The sequence below is a fragment of the Diadema setosum genome, chromosome 21 (genome assembly GCF_964275005.1).
Source record: "Diadema setosum chromosome 21, eeDiaSeto1, whole genome shotgun sequence".
Lineage (NCBI taxonomy): Eukaryota > Metazoa > Echinodermata > Echinoidea > Diadematoida > Diadematidae > Diadema > Diadema setosum.
Window position 1 is genome coordinate 19,944,678 of NC_092705.1, and position 20,036 is coordinate 19,964,713.

General features: G+C 38.8%; 1 protein-coding gene across 2 annotated transcripts in view; it reads right to left on the reverse strand.

The window, feature by feature from the left end:
* LOC140244697 (GTPase-activating protein skywalker-like) overlaps positions 1-16,767 on the reverse strand; it is a 46,091-nt gene extending 29,324 nt beyond the window's left edge. The window contains exons 1-3 of one of the 2 annotated variants that reach the window (XM_072324312.1): positions 16,635-16,767; positions 11,223-13,415; positions 4,378-4,905 (exon numbers count right to left, since the gene is read on the reverse strand). In XM_072324312.1, the coding sequence (XP_072180413.1) occupies positions 4,378-4,905; positions 11,223-13,415; positions 16,635-16,746 (2,833 nt within the window). In that variant the 5' untranslated portion in view covers positions 16,747-16,767. The remainder of the gene's footprint in view (positions 1-4,377; positions 4,906-11,222; positions 13,416-16,634) is intronic. The other variant, XM_072324314.1, reaches the window with a different exon arrangement.
* Positions 16,768-20,036: the final 3,269 nt, after the last annotated feature.

A 20,036-nucleotide genomic window follows, 5' to 3' on the forward strand; every position in this document is an offset into this window, starting at 1 on the left:
GCCTTCCATATCAAAAAAGTTCAACCGGATTTCACACACATGATATCATGACAATCTAGCTGTACTCTGTAGTACCCTCAGTATAGAAGGGCAGAGTAAAAATGAAGCTGTGTGATGACATACATTGTGCTACCGTTTACCATCCCCCCAAAAGCCTGCAACCGGAACAATAACAGTATGGCAGGAAATTACCTTTTGAGTGTGGCAGAAACATGGGCCTAAACAGTTTATACACTTCTCTGATTTCAGCAAAGGCAATAGTGGGTGAAATGTGTCTCATATAAAAACAAGACAAAACAAACCATTGGTGAGTTTTTAGCAATGGTGAACTTCACCCAAATACATGTACTGTATAATTACACATTGTATATATGCCAGAATGTATTTAGTGGGTCTAATTTTTCGCAAATCGGGACTTCCTGACAATTTCACACAAGTGGTTAGATTCACGGTTGTGGAGTACAGCTATGAATACAGAAATGTGTGCATGCAGGTTGCATTGATGTCAAGAGCAGAATTTTGCATGTTTTAAATTCGGGAATAGCATCTGACTTGCAAAATTCACAATTAAATCAAAACCTCGCAAAATATTCGGCCCATAGAGTAGCTCATTGGCAACAACATTACCAGGGGCAACTGTCCATATTAGGTTACATCTTGTTCTTTTGCAGAACATATAGAACGTGGTCTTAATTTAGGTCCACGGACTACACGTAGGCCTACTTCTGGGAAAACTAGCAAGAAATTAACATGTTAAATTTTACTTTTGATCTTATTTTAAAAAGAAAATGTAATTCCACGTGTGTACAAATAAAATTTGGAAGAAGAACCTCAAAACTACTTGAAATCAAAAGATTAAACAACAGAATTACAGTTACACTGTCTGTTTGCAGGTAAAGAAAATGATGTAATTACACACACAGTACCATTGTATGCATGTAGTTTTGACCTGTCATTTCTTTATCCTGAGAAAATTACACATCCCATGACAGAAGAGCCAAGAAAAACTGCAAATTGAGGTACACTCATGTGCATGTTCAAATTGTACAAGTTTGTACTTAAACAAGTTGCATGACAAAAACACTGAGAGAGAAAAAAAAAAATGACTGGTGATATGTACAGTAGCATTCATCCATGCCCTACGAACAAGCACCTGATACACAGAGCAGATATTCATGCTGTCTTTATTTTTTGAAGTGTAAAAAAAAAAAGTTGAGAAAAGAATGGGAACTTTGCCTACACTGTACTGATTCTTGCAATACTCAAAACTATTAGAGACCATCTTTTTATATCTACAGCACTATTTGATAACATGAGAAATTGTATGACAGCATACAAGTATTGTCACTCGCATACTGTATATCAATGCAGAAGTCCAAATCCTGCTATAAATTTGTCTCAATTCAATTTTGATTTATCACGGAATAAATTCACAGAAAGTCAACACTGAATACCCGGTATATATGTCTGAAAAATGATGACAAAACGATCTATGAACAAGTCTACCGAAGCTTGAGAGCACTCACAATTTTTTTTTTTTTTCAGATATTCATTGTTAGTAGAAAATTAGAGTATCACAGTTGTATTAATAAAGCAGGAATATTATTGAATATTATTGAAATCATGTCACCCTGATACCAGGTATACCAATAAGCTGATTCAACTTTATGCAAATTATTGTTAGTGCTGAACTCATACTGCACCAATATTGTTTCGATCACTGATTACCGGTATTACACTAATCAGTGTAAGTTTCCTGTTGTAAAACACAGTCTCGTAATTTGTGCTACACATTTCTCCTGAAGGTTAAATATTGTTAAGTTCCCTTCTGAAACTGTCCTTACATACATGTATTGTAATGTATGTAATCCCCGTCCAGCATCCGTACGCTGAATACGCTTGTGCAATATGTGCATTATCTCAAAGTTACTTGATTATGATTAGTTTTGGGATAATGTCCATAGTTAATACCAGTCCTGCCAGATGTTAAATCACATGAAAATAATCTGGCCTACAGATTCACTAGGGCAGCTGATGCAGGTTTACTTATGCAAATTGGTGAGTGAGTGGCAAGGAAAACTACAAGAAATGAGCTTCAAAAAAAAAAGAAACACAAAACAATGAAAATTTGTTGCAAGACCCTTTCTACTTTTTACATTGTACGCTACAGTCACACACTCCCGGATTTCGAACCGGGTCCAGAAGGAATCAAAACCGTATCGACCCGGTTTGAGCCGTAGAGACTCACATTGACCCGCATCGTAACACATGTCAATTCCTGATGGATTCCGGGGGTTACGATACGGCGGTGAAAAATTTTTGGTCATGTTCAAAATTTTCTCACGGATTTCAATTCCGTATTGATATCCAAACTGACCCAGTTCAAACCGCATTGACTCGCATCGACCTGCTGCAACTCGCAGCATAAAACCATATGGACCCTTGCCGTATACCACACTGCCTTTATGCAAGGGATGATGACAAGGTTTACATTCCGGTCGGTACGGGTCGAAGCGGGTTGACACGGGTCGATAGGGGTCGAAAAGGATTCAGTTAAGGATTTAAAGTGGATTTTTATACGGTTCGATACGGGTCAATACAGGTCTCTATGGCTCGAACCAGGTCAATACAGTTTTAATTCCTTATGGACTCGGTTCGAAATTGGGCTGTGTGTGACTGTAGCTTAAATTACCCTCCATTCCGGGACCAATCTGGCTCATTTTCACCCGGATCGAATTCGTTTTGTGAACCGGCCATGTGTGACTGTAGCATTAAGCAGACTAACTGCCAAGTGATCTCTCTATTCAAGGTGAACACAATATTATGAGTATCAAAATAGATGACCAGAGTGGTAGGATTTTCTTTAAAATCGGCCAGAAAAATCAAACAACAACAAAAAGAATAATTTTGCTGAAATATAAGTTTTGTATGTTTTTAACATAAGTATCAAGCACATTAGATGAGGTCAGGGCCCTGTTTTATCAAAAGATGTAATCAATTTTAAATTTCCTTAACACACAGGCTGCCATAGACTTTTGATAGAAATCAACTTTACATTGTACATGTATATTTAATCAATTTCAACTCTTCATAAAACAGGGCCCAGGTCACTTCTCCAAAGGTATGCAGTGTCTGGGATGTTGAATATCATTCAATACTTTTGTAATTGTCAACTTCTAAACTGAAATTAGTTTAAAAGATAAAAATTATTGTTACGACATAAAAGTTAATAGTTTCTTTGTTTTTTTAATGAGGGCGAGGATTTTAAAAGTTGCTCAATTACGAACCAATTTTTTCATCTTTATATCATATAGGATATCATACGATGCATCACGCGTTACCCCGGGGTACCGTAGTACCCTGGATTACCGCGTTGTGTAGCGCCACCTCATGTCCACTCGAGGACAGCCAGAGAAAAATGCATGCACTGTGTGTGCGTGCACATAGTCATTCCCATGCCACTGCATGTTATACTATGCGTGCATGGCACGCTGTGCTACCACTAGCGTGTGCTTCAGTGCAGTGCAGTGCAGTGGCTAGCGCGCGCTAGCTCCAGCACCAAAATAATTTCCTCTTTTTGGCACCCAGAGTACAACCTTTTGAAAAAAATAAATAATTCAACAGAATGGCTGACTTTTATTTGGTACCCCGGGATACAATTTATGTCATCATATTATATCAATATGTACTGAAATGTAGGCAAAGCACCATGTGAGTAGAATACATACATACATTTGACCAACAGGACTGATTTTCATCATGACACTTCTGAAATTTCAAACAGCTGTGTTAACTTGCAAATGAATTTAATATTCGTTGGTATTTCATTGGTATTAAAAATTATGCTGACTTGCGAAATTAACACACACAACAAATCTTTTGACAGGAGTAGTAAATTCTTGAAAAGTCTTTGGAACTACAAAGTTGAGGCAGAACTTATGAACCTGTGATGTGGGTTGGTACACTGGCATGGAAAAACAATGCTCATACAGAAACATGATTATAGTAAAAGGTCAAATGTGACAACTACAATTGTATAATGACTTATTTAAAAATATAACCTAAACAAATCAGAGAGTCTGCTAAATGTTTTTTTTTTTCTTTCCCAAGTCACTAAAATACTGAAAGAAAACTTCATAATTATCTGGCAGAGTTATAAAGAGATAATTTTGCAAACAAACTCAGAGTTAACAGTAGATTTTGTAGAAAATGTGTTAGTTTGGCATTAGCTTTAAAAGTGCATGGATTGAGGCGAGATGAAATTCATTTAGATGTTTAAACTTGCAACTAATCTAATGGTTGAATACATCTTAATGTAGTTTCTTCCATGTTAAGAAATTGTGCACAGGAGGAATATATGGTGAGGGAGTCAATTACCTGCAGCAGCCTTGTCCGGGCCAAAGAGACCTTCCTCTACTTCAGAGTAGATGTTTGCCACAGAAGCTCCAGCACTGTTCTGAAGACAGAGTTTCTTCCACACATCTTTCCTGACTTCGTGCTCGGTCTCAGCCGCCCACCGCTCTTTCCTCACCACCTTCTTCAGCCGCTTCATGTCATTGGGGATGTTTTCTGGAGAGTGTTGAGGTGACTTGGACACACCCTGCTCCACCCGGACAGTCTGCACCAGCTGAGGATCCACCCATAGCATCAAGGACTTCCTCTTATCACTGCTGACATCCCCTCCACCTCCCTTCTCTCGACGCTGCACATGGCTGCTCAAATCGCCCACCTTGTCATCCCCTTCTTCGACCTTTGACCCGGCTTGACCATCAGTTGCGGTATTGTCTGTTTTCTTTATGTGCATCGCCGCAGAGACAGTTGGAACATCAATATTGACCTTGGGACTGGACTCACTGGTGTCCGGGCCGTTCTCTCTGTGCACATGACCTCCATTGGTAGCTGATTCTACAAATCAAATGGACAGATAATACTCAAAACTCATCATCAGTGCCAATTTTTTTTCTCTCTCTCAACTTGCAGTTGCAGTTGAGTGAAAAAAATGAGTGCAGATACAATGTTTAAGCACAAAATGACACACTGTGTATCTCACCTGGGATATGGAAACTAAGATATGGTTGGTTTAAAATTCTTTTTTTTTTTTTGTGGGAAGGGGGCAGTGAGGATAAGCTTTATTACAAATGTAAGTGTCTTTGACAATCATTAAAACAAATGTGACCCGCGACAACGGTTTCAGGCAAAAGTCGCAAGAGCAAATTTCCTACTAGGCGGGGTACAAAGATTTTGACCATTATTTTCGTTGATTTTGGATTTTTGCAGAAATCAAATCTTTGATATGTTTTCTACACCTACACTAAATTTCATAGCATAAGACTAAGTTTTTACTATCGAAAATGGAATTTTAAACACCCTATGTTGGATCGCACTTGTCAGTTTTGAGCTTCTTTCGAACGCCGCGTCAATATGCCCAGTGTTGCTACGGCACAGGGTCTCGCATGCAATTGGCTGGTGCCTCACACACATTTACATAGTTTGGCTTTCGGAGACACCAGTTGCAGCGTTTTGGGAATGCTTTGTCCATATGCGCATGATTACATGCTCCACTGTTCTTGCTACCACAGATACGCTTGCTCTGTAGTGTGTGTTCTTCGTTTGGCTTTCTATCCGAGCTATAAATTCTACCGCAATGTTCAACAACGGAAGTGAAACAAAAAGTGAACAGCAGCGCTAACTTCCAACGTGTAAACTGATACATGGGGAACATGGTTTGATCACATCAGAGTCGCAAATCACTACACAAATCGTGAAACATGCTACCGGAAAGTTATCTGTCACTTGCAGTATGACATAATCATGTGTGAAAGGAAAACTAACAATATTCTCAAACTTGTCTACTCGTAGTAAATATTATGACAGCAGGTTGACTCAAAGGACAGTAGACGAGAGGAAAGAAGCGGTGACATATTATGACCAATATTCAAATACTACATGTCAAGATTGCACCAAACTAACGAGTCGTGTTTGTTTGTTCTAATACAGCAAACACCACCAAACAAAACAACATATTGCATGGCTTGTAAAAACAAAACAAAACAGGAAGCGTGACCTTTGCCAGCTCTAGCAATTTTCTGCCTTAGAAATGGTCCCCAATGATTAAGACAAATCAGCTACAATGAAAACGCAATTTGTAATTGTGCAGATTCGCCACCAGCTCCTGTTACATGCATATGGGCATGGTGTACAGGTGGATGCCAATGAGTAACGCGTGCACCTTACACATACACCATCAAGCTTGCAATTATCGTATCCGCCATCTTGTAAGATAAACTGGGAGACAAACCCGAGCGAAATGCACTGTTTTTCGGCTCCATATGCTGAGTTTCAAGGAAGGTGCCTGAGAAATTTGACTCTCTCAGTGAGCCAATCAGAAGGCGCTGTGGTTGTTAGAGGCAGAGCTTAATATCGATTGGCACCATCGCACAGATGGGTGATTCTCACCTCGCTTCGTCGCGCGGACATTGTCTATGAGGAAGAGGTCAATCTTCAAAGCCCGTTTTCTCGCAATTTTGTCAGGCTAACAACTTAAAAAGTGCATTATATTTCACTTTCTATGCCCACTTACGGTGCCAAAGAATACAAGTATTTTATATTCAATGCAAAGCTTAGGAAATGTGCAATGTGATTCAGTGAAAAAAAGGATTTTCAAAATTCCTGACTTTTGCTTGAAACCGTTGTCACCGGTCACAAATGCTATAGGTTTAGAAAGTGAGAGCTAGCTTGTTACAGTGATTCATGATTTTTGTAATCTTTGAGAATACAAAATGAAAATTATGAGTTTTCTCCACATCTTCGAAATACAATTATAAACTTAGATAGTCACCCTGAAAATCACAATAATTAAGTCTTCAAATGTACATGTATATGTAATGGCAATATCAGAGCACTAAACATATGTTGGTGGATGGAAGAATACCGGTACCTTTCAACACATAGAAACAAACACGCACGAACATTTGAGGCTACAGGATGGTACATGAATGTGATGTTTGGCAACCCTGACAGGCCTGGAATGGGAATGGTGAACTCAAGCCACATGGTCATATGCTGAGGGATGACTGAAAGAGTCCATTCATGGTAAACATACCCATCTCAGTCCCACTGACTGATAACAATGCTGTCACGAGACAAAATTATTAACATAACTACACCCAAGGAACTTTATCAGATATCCAATTACTGCCAACAGTCAAACTAAGATTAGCGGCATCATATCATATGATATTGGCTGATGATATGGCATCTTCCAAGTGTCACAGGGTTATGATAGAATACAAACATACAAACAGACATACATTCTATCCAATTCTTCTTGAATGCTGCCAATAGTTGCAGACAAGCATGCATACAATTGTACTTCCTGTCATACATACGTTTACAAAACCTACATTCTGAATGTGCAGGAAGCTTTGGTTTGGCTACTACTGTCTTTTGGGAAACTTTATATGAAAATCTGCAACTTTGGAGTGACTGCGAGGATTCTCCTAAGAGGCTAAACAAGTGTCGGTTGCCAATACAGCTGTACTACTAGACAAAATAATGGAGAGTAGTATACAGAACTTACAATTATGTGCTTATATTGTATTTATGTGCTTGTAATATCTCTACCTATGTACATAGTACAATGTACATCATGATAAGATAATGTATACAGCCCAACAATGAAGTTATCCAGCATGGAACAAAATGCCCTTGAAGTCAAAGACAAATCATTCCATGAACAGTATGATTGAATCAGCAATTTGGAGTGTTGAAATGTCTTTTTGACAATGCAGACAGGCCTTGTCTTGCATGTTCTGTTTGCTCAGACTGGTATAGCCTTGCGAGCGAAGCGTGCCCAACCGAGCGTGAGAGTGCGGAGGCCTTTTGAGATCTGCTTCAACATTATTAAAATTCATAACACATGAACCCTACTGAATAGTCATATTAACGGGTTCTGGTCGACCAATGGAATGGTGCGCTCCCCACATCCTCTGTCTTGGTGTTGTCCGGCCTGTTAGTATGCATCACTCACCACTCGTGGTCTGTGGTGTGCATTCGCTGTATGCAAATAGGGCTCATGCAGACAGGCACACAGATTGGTTGACCAATTCTGGGAGCAAAAATTGGTATAAATTCAAAGGGCTAACATATAAAGGATGCAAATAAGATCTCAAAAGGCTCTCGCGCTATCCAACACAGCTGAGTTCGCTTTGTTTGCCCCATTCACTCACCACCATACAGCGACATCGAGGGCCTTGGCAAAAGGCTAAGATTGGCAAAGATACTAGTATTACCTTGACAGCACTACTGAAATAATAAGCATTGTACACTTGTGTGCATACAACTCTGAAACATATCAATTACAGGGCTGCCAACATTGGAAACTACTTGAGAGCGAGACTCCCATAGGCCAATGAATGCTATAATTTCGGAGTCAAAATGAGTGATAAAAAAGTTTTAGAGTGAGAAAGGACCAAAATGAGTGAGTCTCACTCTCAATGAGTGAGAGTTGGCAGCCCTGCAATTACTCTAATCTACGATTTGTATGCCATGAAGGATTGACACATCTTACCCTCTGCATACAATATTAATTTCCTGTCCATCCTGTATGTGGGTGAAATTTGTGTACATTTGACTCATTGGTATGGAAAAGGATGAGACTTACTCGTAAGAATAAACACATTGTTGGTATTTACATTGACAATGTAATGCAAAGCAGTCACCCATGTAAAATTCTTCATTGTACACAGCTTCTCCTACAGTGTACTGTACGAGCTGAAATTTTCGCGTACAGATATTTTCGCGAATTGCTACTTGGAGGACATTTTCGCGTGTTGTTAATTTCGCGGTTACGAGGGTCTAACTGAACTTAGTTAATCGTGCGTTGTTATTTTCGCATGTTGATATTTTCGCGGTTCGAAGGCGATTCGCGAAATTCGCGAAAATAAAACCACCGCGAAAATTTCAGCTCGTACAGTATGTGCATGATTTAAAAAAAATAAAATCTATACGATGCCTGTACAGAAACTGAGACATAGCTTTCATTGTTTCGACTCCTTGCTCCCTCCCACTCCTACTGCCTACTCTTTACTGCTCAGCACATTTCCTCTTTATAAAAGTTCACCTCATAATACAATAGGACTTTTACAATCAAGTGCATACATGTCTATAAATACACCATGTATATTTAGGTGGGGAAGTGAAACTGACAAAGTTGGTGGAACACAGAATGTGAAGCCATTCCCAGCTCCTGGCAAATAGTGCTCCGGTCCACATGGTCTGTTTTACTAGTCTGTAGGATCTGCCCCATCTCAAATCAACTTCACTCTGAAAGGTGAAACACTGTGTGAAAATGACGACACTGAAAGTCTGTAAACCTGTTGCCTCCACACCCGTGCAATTCTTAGAAGTGACAGTCACTCACAAGTTACAGGTTTTTGCACTGCAATGTGAAAGTCAATTTTATTCGCCACCATTCACATGCTTCTTCTTTTGTTGGTTTCTCCATCACATCACGAAGATCTGGGCCATGGGGGCAGACAAACTAACAGATAGACATACAGACAGCCCCAAAACAGAAACATACTGACATCCTTCAGAGACAGACAACAACCTGTGCTTTAACCCATTTGTGTTTTATGGCAATGTGAAAATATTCCAACAAAAAATAATTTTCAATGATTAAAAATCATATACAGACTACATTTTGAGGGTTGAGCGTAAATCCACACTACACGATGATGTGCATTCAAATGCACTGTATGGTGTCTTTTGCGTTGCTTTGTGTGTGTGCTTGTGCCTGTGTGGGTGGGGATGTGTGTATGTATTTTACTTTTGAACACACTATCTGGCATTATAATGCTGCTTTACTGATAAGGGTAATAAGCATACTTCATGGTCTTATAGGTCCCCTTATCAGCAATCTGATAGCTTGCTACAGATTAAATTTCAAACCTTAATATCTCTCAACATGTGATATGGTTCCCATGAAGAAGCATAAAACAAATACTAAACAAGTGGTGCCACAGTAACATTTAACACGTTTAAAGCAATTTTTTTTTTTTTTTTCACAATACAGCGCTGGATGGAAAGAACACCACATTTAAATGTCTAAAAGCAACAGTGTGAGGGGTGTCCTGCCAAGGCATAACAATTTGACAAAGATATAGTGTACACTGTAAATTTCATGAATGATAAATCTTTAACATTAAGAATGTAAATTTTGACAGGCACATCGTAAAGCCATTTACTTGGGCATGTGATAACAAAGTGAACCATCATGTACTGGTAACCATAAGCTCAATGACTGGTATCTATTCTGCACTTGATAAAACTGCATTTGTGACTTGATTTACACCGTAAGTCATGTGATGGATCTCAGGGACGGATCCAGGAATTCTGTAAAGGGGGGGGGGGGGGGGGCGCAAACAATATTTTTGGTTTCCGGGTTTCATCTCATTTTTTTTTTCTTTTTATTTCAAAAACAAATAAAGAGGGGGCGCACGCCCGGTTCGCCCCCCCCCCCCCCCCCCCCCCCGATTCTGCCACTGGGTTTAAAAGTATGCAATGGGACAACAGTAAACCAATATTCTTCGTTTTTTTCTCAAGAAGTTACGAGTATCATTCAGTTCTATGACAGAACCAACATTAACATATGCCACATTTTGACATAATAAAATTGTTCACAAGTGGGTAAATTTAGAAGAAAAAATGAAAAACAACCAGAAAGTTAACCCTGTGTTCTGACACTTTGCTTGACTTGCAAAGCTTTTTAAAAATCATTCAGAAATCTTTCCTATGAGTAACTTGACCCTAGAATGTTTAGTTGTAAAGTTGGCAAGCCCACTCAGGTGCCTCAGTGTAACATGAAAGCCCAAGGAAGACACAATTGGGATTAAGGGGATAAGGTAATCCCTATTCAATGACAATGATTAGTTTCCAGACATCCATGCCAATCATCGAAGGAAGCACGCTTGTCTGTTGGTCAAATTGTTAGTTAATTGGCAAATGAAGTGCAGTCAGAGGTAATGAAGAACCCTATACTGTTACTTTACCATCATACCACATCATATCTGGGTTAACATTGAAAACAAAACACCTCCCCCATTCACAATAATTAAACATGCAGACAAGCAGCGACACAATCACTCACAGATATTCACATTCCACAAAGATAGCATTTTATGAAACTTGCTACTAAATGCTATGTTAAAAATAAAGTTTACCATCTTTGCCTTTGGTGGAGTTATCCAAATTGTCTCCAGTGGCCTGTGTATCATCTCCTTGTCTTGTCTCTTCACCTCCTTTCTCAATGTTGGCTTCAACTACGTGTATGCCAAACTCATTAGCACTTTTGGGAGAAGGAACTTCACTGGGATGGACAAGCACAAAGTCAGATATGTCAACGTCCTCTTCTTTTTCTGAGATTGGGTGGTCTGGAGTGTCAGGGGTTGGACCAGCAGTGATTTCAGATAGAGTTTGTTCAGGTGTTTGGCAAGTAACGGGAAGGGTGTCTGAAGGGGGAGTACAGACTGTCTTTTCTTTAGGGGCATCTTCATGGGGTAATGCCTCGTCTGACTGAGAGATATCAAGTGCACTATCTTCAGCCGCTGGTGAAGTGACATTGGACTTGGAAGATGTCAGCTGCTCACCAGGGTACTCATTAGACTCAGTGTTGCCTGTCAAATTTGTAGACAGGTCCTTTTGATTCTGTGCCGATATCAGTGCACATGGTGTCACAGATACCACAGGTGCCTCTTTGTCAACTTCTGGGCATATTTCCTGTGATATCAGATCTCTTGCATCATTTTCATTAACACTTTCTGTGGTAGTGTCAACGTCTTCCCCTATGTGTTTGTCCAAGTTTTCCATTTCTGTCAGGTATGCCAGGGTTTCTGTTGGCAAGTCTCCTATCTCCTCTGGATTTTCTCCTGTCATATGTGACATACTGTCTGCCGAAGCTGTGCAGACTGTATTATCAGACAGGGTTGTGGCAGTATTTTCTGTATGTTGGGGTTCTAATGGAGACAGCATGTCAGCATTTTCTGCCTGGCAGTCCAGTGAGTGAAAAGTAATGTCCTGAGAATTGCTCTCATCTTTTCCTGATGGCATCTCATCTTCGATGCCGTTTAGCTGTATCTCTGCTTGGTGGTCAACCAATTCAGTTTGTGAATCAGAACCGATATCTGTGCTTTCAGCAGGTGTTTGGATATCAATTTGGGGATTTTCACTTGGTGTGATATGAGAAACATCAGATGGGGTTTCTACATGGGATTCAGCATCTACTTCTTCTTTTGGTGAAGGAGTGAGATCTGTGGGTTGTGGTAAAGTAACTGTAGTTGATAGTTGATAATCTGTCATTTCCTGATCAGGTTTGTCACAAGACAGAGCATCTTTTGTGGAACTGTTTGCATTGTCAGATTGACTTCCTGTTTGATCATCTATACTTGCTTTGGAAGCAGTGAAAGTGATATCTTGGAAACTCTCCTGAGTTTCCAGATCACACAAATTCAGGTTGGTGTCATTATTTCTGGTCTCTACCTGTTTTGAGTTTGCAGTTTCTTTATATTCCTCTTCCTGTGTAACGACACAAGTTTCTTCTCCGACACTACTAGGCATATCAACAGATGCATTTTCAGGTTCAACAGAAAGGTCCCTTTCATATTCTACACTATCAGTTTTCTGTTGGTCACTTGTGATTGAAGCGTCACAAGAGTCACTGGCTTCAGTGAAAGCATTTTGATCACTTTCTTCCTTATCTCTAGTGTCTTCAGGATTTTCTTGTGTTGGTGGTGTGTCAGTAGGATGTGCTTTACTTCCAAATCCATTGGATATTACCTCAGATATTGGTTCATCTGTTGCAGAAACAGGAGTATTTTCTGTGGGTCCATGTATGTCATAATCACTGCACCTGTCAGCAGTAGTGGCACTCATTATGGGAGATGTTTGTTCTATTTCACTGCCACTGCTGTTGAAATTTTCCATTTCTGCTCTGATTTGTGCAAGAATCATTTCTGGGTCAACATCCGATTCATGACTGCGTGAATCATCGCCAAAATCAAAATCATCATTTTCTACAGCTAACTGGGCTAGAATTTCCCGGGGATCCACACTAGAACTGCTTGGTTCACCTGTACTACCACTTGAGCCATTTCCAACATGGACACCTGTTTCTACAGAAGATTCAGTGGCAGTGTGCTCATCAGTTAACTCATTTTCTTCATTCATGCTGGGTTCCTGGCCCAGTGATTGGGTGGCTTCAATGTGGGTGTTATCACTAGCATGAGTACTTTGTGTAGTATGAGAAACAGAAACAGCGTGGAGGGTGTTAGAAACAGGGTTGCTAGGGGGAGGGGAGGGAGAGGAGGAGTTGTCAGGGTGAGGGGTAACAGAAGGTGCTTCTAGAGACAGAGGTGCATCTGAAAGGAGTGAGAAAGATAAAGAACACAAATTCACTACGATAAAGAAAACATTACGATAACAGTACAACAGTGACACATCATATACACAGAGACGTAGTTCAAACACATTTCTGATGACTGATTCTGTGTTAAGTTCTCACAAAAGGTAATTCTACAAGCTGCACATTTCTGCAGTACAAGTGTCAGATGCCCAATCGTCAACACAACAATAGGCTTGTTGGGGCTATGGCTTTTGATTTGATATCAACAAACATATTTTATAAATTGAAGTGTATTCTGAAAATGATTTAAAGTATTATAAAAAAAAACAAATAAATGTATGATCTGTTCAATATATAAAAAAAAAATATTAGCCCATTTCACAGAGAAAGAACAAATGCATTCAATCTAATACTAGATTTAGTCTGAGATGAGACATTACTGGGTACATTTGTATCTCATCACCAAAAATAGGATCGAGACTTTCTGAAAAAAAACCCCAAACATGATAGATGAAAAAAGAAAAAATTCCTTCACTTGTACGTTGACCTTTCTTTCTTTTTTTTTTTCTCATACTATAATCATACTATTTCAAGTTTTCCTCGTCGTAGGACAAAAACCCCAATACCTGTTACATTTTTTTTTTCTTTTAATGCCAAAATACATTATACAAGGTATTCATTCACTAGAGGAAGATGATCTCTCTAGGGAGCTTCTTTTTTTTTTCACTGATTTTTTTTTTTTTAACCCATCTCTTACATGTAAAATCACTATTCTCTGGTAAATTTACTTACTGTATACATATCATTTTATAAGATACTAACTTTTTTTTTTCATTCATTTTGTTTGCACACAACATGAACATTCCCCTTGTATGCAAAATTTGTTATGTCATTTCATACCCTCATATTTCTCTACAATATTCTTTTGAAGAAGCTCATAAAATTGTGTCATATAGCTCTATTCTGCACATTCAAATGCTAATACTTGAGGTGTCAAAACTTGCTGCCAGCAGCTATCAAAATATTGGCATGGTAAATTGTTTGTTTTGTTTCTTCCAGCAAGAGAAGGTAAAAATAAATGTTATCTGAAAAAAAAAATTCAAGTAAATGACATTGTTTTAATAGTTAATATACTTTCGAGCACTGCATTAAGCACTTTAATGCACTTGAGGTCATAAACAAGTTTACCATATGGGTCTGTCAAATACAGAGACAGGAAATAAACACGACAGAAAGAAGGATAGGATGTGAATCAGGAAACAGATTGGTTGTGTGTCATTGGCACAATTTTGAAGCATGGTAACTGGACACGAGCACAGAAGTTATCAAAGCGCAATAAGAGAATGACAGCTTGCTGTTAGTAGTGAGATCTAAACTTGCTTGAAACGTGTAAGGGGTACGCACTGGAAATAACTCAACAAACAAATCTCAAGTTTTGAGAGTCAACAGGTTTTAGTCATGCAGATGGGTTAGAGATGATAGGCCCCCGAGTCCCTCCACACATAAGAAAAATATTGTAAATTGCAGGGACTTTGAACCATGCTGCTAACGTGACTGCATGCACATACATGTATCTGGTCTACCATGTCTGCCAGAAAATTAACTAAATGTCCCTGAATTGAATAGATCATCAGGGCACAGAAGAAGCCCAAGTGTATCTATATTAAAGATAAAGAATGTATTGTGTGGGCGGTAGCTTGTTGGCACACAGCATCTTACTGTGTCCAGGCAAACTATTGCAAGGTAATACTGGCAAATATATCGTCCTTCAGGTAATGTTTAAGTAACAATAAATATTTGTTATGACACTCTACACCTCTAGGAGATAGACTTACCTGACTGTGATTAAATATTACAACTCAATAATGCTGCTTTTATAGTCTCCATAGAATTTGAACACAGGAAGCAAAATCCCACATCCATGCAAAACTGGTATGTAGAACATCATTCATTAATTTCTCTAATTAAACAAATAAAATCACAGATGCACTTTGATAAACTACAACAAAAATAGAATATTTAGAGTATCATCAACACAAAGAGAAAAGAACTGTATTTTCCCCCTTTTTAAACTCTCAAAAGGGATTCAACCTTTGGGAGAAAGTTATTGTGATGGAAACCAATGATATCTTTCCAACAATGCAAGACTCTTTTACATTCAGTTGACATCCAGAATTACAACATTCTAGCATCCTGGCACACCACTACGACATCTCTTCAAAAAGACCCAAACAAGTGAAAAATAGTTTCCTTGATTACTTCTGCAATAATACTTACCCAACAGAAGTCTCTGTGCAGGAAATTCAAAATGATTCCATGTTTACAATTGTAAGATAAACCACAGTCATATACAAGTACCCATTACCACAGTCAGGTGACCACATAACTCTTGTGTACTGATACAATTTAGATACCTGTCTATCTGTAGGATCCCTTGCTATGTAACTCAAACACATTCCAACACGTCTGTAAAAAAATATGATTATTTCTAAGACAAAGCTCATAATTAAACTAATACTGTACACGGCATATACTTACAAAGTCTAAATTTTCACGAATCGCGACTTCCCGACAATTTCGTGAGTGGTTAAATTCGCAATCGTGCGGACCCGTACTGAATGGAAAATGTATATGCACATCACATTCATATTGGGATCAAAGTCAACATTTTTGTGTGTCTGCAGATTGTGAACAGAACCTAACTCACAAAATTCACGACAATAAAAACCTCGTGAAATATTCGGCAAATACAGTATGGTTTTATGGATTCACTCACTTGTATTTTTTTTGTCTTTTTTTTTTCCTCCCTAGTGTACACTCTCCAACAAAACTGAATTTAGCAGGGGTTCTATTCAACCGTCTACACTGTAAATCCCACCTGTGGTTTACTTTAAGCTTTATAGATTTTCCATCTGTTCCCTGGTTTCATGGAATAATAGCGAAATGAGTCATCTAAATGATATGCTGTGAAAGGAGAGGGGTTAGTCGAGGCCAACGAGACCTAACAGATGGCAGCTCCTGTTCTACTCAAATAAAGATCAGCTGAATAAAGCACAGCTTGTCCTAACAATATGATAGTCAAACATGCTCATGAATCTGACTAAACTACCCAGCCTTCTAATTACCAAGGCTATTGCCATTATCATATGGAATGGAGCAGGAGTACAGGAAATGGTGCAGATATAGATGTACATTTTAGAATGGAAGCACTCCTAGTCTGAGCATGTCAATTTACCTGCATCTCCTGCACTGTGCGAGTCTTCTCCCACTGTCTTTACATCAGTGCTGGGCTCCATACCACCATTTGCCACACTAGCGTCTCCAGTCTCATCCGTTGGTGAAGGCATTTTTCTTGTCTAGAACACCACTATGATACTGCAACAGTAATAAAGATATATTTCAAATTTATAGCAGAGTATGAACATCATTGTACTGTAAAAGTAGAAATTTTCACTGTGTTGAAATTTTTGTGCATTTCGCGCAATCAGAAACTAGCGCAAAAATAAAAGCACACAAATATTTTTGCTTGCCATACATGTACGTTCAAGTAATTGATGTCTTCATTCTGCGGAATTAAAAACACAGAAACACGAAACTCTTCTTATCGGGCCAAGTGCGAAAAATTTGTCTTGCAAAAATATCCACTTTTATAGAATATTCCACGCAATGTAAAATATCAACAAAGTCTTCATTGAGTAGTTGCTGACTTTGGGATGATTTTTCTATCAATGAATGTAATGCATATCAGAAACAAAGCAGAAAGTACGATAAAAACTCTGAAAGCTAATAACAAACACAACATGTTTCTACTTCGGCAAATAGAGGACTTATCTATTCACCCATAGAAGGTGAAAAACATATCTGAAATTGAAAAGGTACATGTATTTGAAATGTTGTACACTTTTTGTATACTGATGAATTTCAATATATGGAGTAATGGAAATCTTGTCAATAAACATACCATTTCTAGCAATGTCAATTTAAATTATGTTGTGACATTGTATGTGATGTACAATTGTATGCCAATATGTTTCAGATTCAGTTCAAGTTTGCGTAATGTCTTTGTGTCCACTTGAATGTATTTTATGCATCAAAGTTGTGATATGGTCCACTGTACCAAAAATTTCCATGGTCGAAAAAGAAGTAAATCAAAATACTGTAGAAGGTAATCTCTAGGAACAATACTCGGCCAAGTCTGAAAGCTGTAGCCTGTTATGAATTTCAAGAAACAACAAGGAAAAGTAGAAATTACGCGGTGCGTAATATATGTCCCCGCCGGAAGTAGCATTTTGTAACAAGATGTGCAATATAGGTAAAAAATCAAGGTCAAAGGTCAAAGAAGTCAAAGGTCAAAATTCTGTGTAGAAGTTTTGAAGCCCTCACCTAGTGCCATCACATAAAGCAAATGGAATCGAAATTGGGTTAGAAATGGCGAAGGAGTAGCATTTTGTAGCCAATGTACAATATAGGTCAAAAATCAAGGTCAAAGGTCAAAGAAGACAAAGGTCAAAATTCTGTGTAGAAGTTTTGAAGCCCTCACCTAGTGCCATCACATAAAGCAAACGGAATCGAAATCGGGTTAGAAATGGCGAAGGAGTAGCATTTTGTAACAAAATGCACAAAATAGGTCAAAAATCAAGGTCAAAGGTCAAAGAAGTCAAAGGTCAAAATTCTGTGTAGAAGTTTTGAAGCCCTCAACTAGTGCCATCATATAAAGCAAACGGAATCGAAATTGGGGTTAGAAATGGCGAAGGAGTAGCATTTTGTAGCAAAATGTACAATATAGGTCAAAAATCAAGGTCAAAGGTCAAAGAAGTCAAAGGTCAAAATTCTGTGTAGAAGTTTTGAAGCCCTCACCTAGTGCCATCACATAAAGCAAACGGAATTGAAATCGGGTTAGAAATGGCGAAGGAGTAGCATTTTGTAGCAAAATGTACAATATAGGTCAAAGGTCAAGGTCAAAGGTCACAACTGAAATTCTGTGTAGAAGTTTTAAAGCTCCCATGTAGTGCTATCATATAAAGCAAACAGAATCAAAATTGGCTCATAAATGACCGAGAAGTAGCAAATTGAACATTTTGATCACACACGGACGCACACACGGACGCACGGACGGACGGACGGACGGACGCACGGACACACACGCGTACGGAGCCTGTTTCATAGTCCCCTGCTCGAACTCGTTCGGCGGGGACAAAAATGTGTAGTGAGAAAATATTAGTGTACAGTTTTAGTTTTTGTTTTTGTTGTTGCTGTTGTTGTTTTTTTTGCTCATTTTATGTTATATCTTTGATTTCCAGACTGGTAGGAATATTTGTAGGGGCAGAGCTGCTATGTTATTCATATTTTTCTACTAACTTGCTAGTTCTAGTGGGAGTGAATTTGATGACTGTAATGCAGACCAGTTACTTGTTACCATGCTGCCAAAACCTTTAACCCATTGAGGATAAGTCCCGAGTATACTCGGGCAAGTGTCTATGGGAAATGCGTATTGTAGCAAAATCAGTCCGTCCTCAACAGGTTAATAGCTGATGTTGCAGTGGTAAGCTGTATGAAGTGCTTGCTTAATGGTTGTAAATGCGAAATTAAAAACATGCAAAATTCATCTTATTTCTCTGAGTGAGAAAAATAACCCCCACAAAAAATTCCACTTTACAGTAGTAAACATGTACCTGCAATCTTCATTAAACCTGTCGAGGACGGACTGGTTTTGCTACCACACGCATTTCCCATAGACACCTGCCCGAGTATACTCCGGACTCATCCTCGATAGGTTAAGAGTCCCAATCCTGAACATGCTTGACAGCTGAAGAGTCAGGCAATCCAGGGGGGTTTAGGTCCATAAACAGCTACAGTCATGACCTCACGTAATGACATTTTCAGTTTACAAAATGATACTCTCATACTTTTCAGTTTCCCAATGACTTCAATATCATACTTCTTTGACCATACATAATAACAACATTGTATAAAATTATTGCTAAATACTTAAAATAGGTATCACATACTACCCACATGCGACTTTCAATTATAAATGTGAAGACACTTGTTTCGTTGTTGGGTTGAACTGAGCAACTGTGATGAAATGCAAAATGTACGGTGCCAGTCTTTTGATACTGATATAACACAATTGTGTGCTGATTTTGTCCGTGTTTTCAAGTATCAACTAATAGAGTGGCAACTGAGAAGACCTTACGTCGACAAACTAAATGAAAGAGACATGAGTTATCTGTTGTGAAGTCCGACGCTGTGGAAAGTCTAAATTCCAGGAACTGCCTTTAGCCCTCTCTTAGTCCCAAGTGAATTCTGAAGGTAATCCATTGTCACCCATAGATCTGTTTCGAGGATAACTTTGCTCGGAAAGCCTGTCAAATTGTGTGCTCCCATGGTCAGATATTCAAAACTCTTATGATTGGCCACTAGATCATTCCATAACAATGGGCCTGACCAATCTGACCAAGATTATGCTGTTTGTGGTTGTGCTATTAACTTTAACTCTGAGTGGCCTCTCCTCTGCTTGCTATGTGAATTATCGCTGGAGTTGTGCTAGACATCGTAGTGTGCACTACATGTATCTTGGACATAGAACGCCATACTATGCAAACAGTTTTCAAATTCAGGTAACAGAGGACCCACA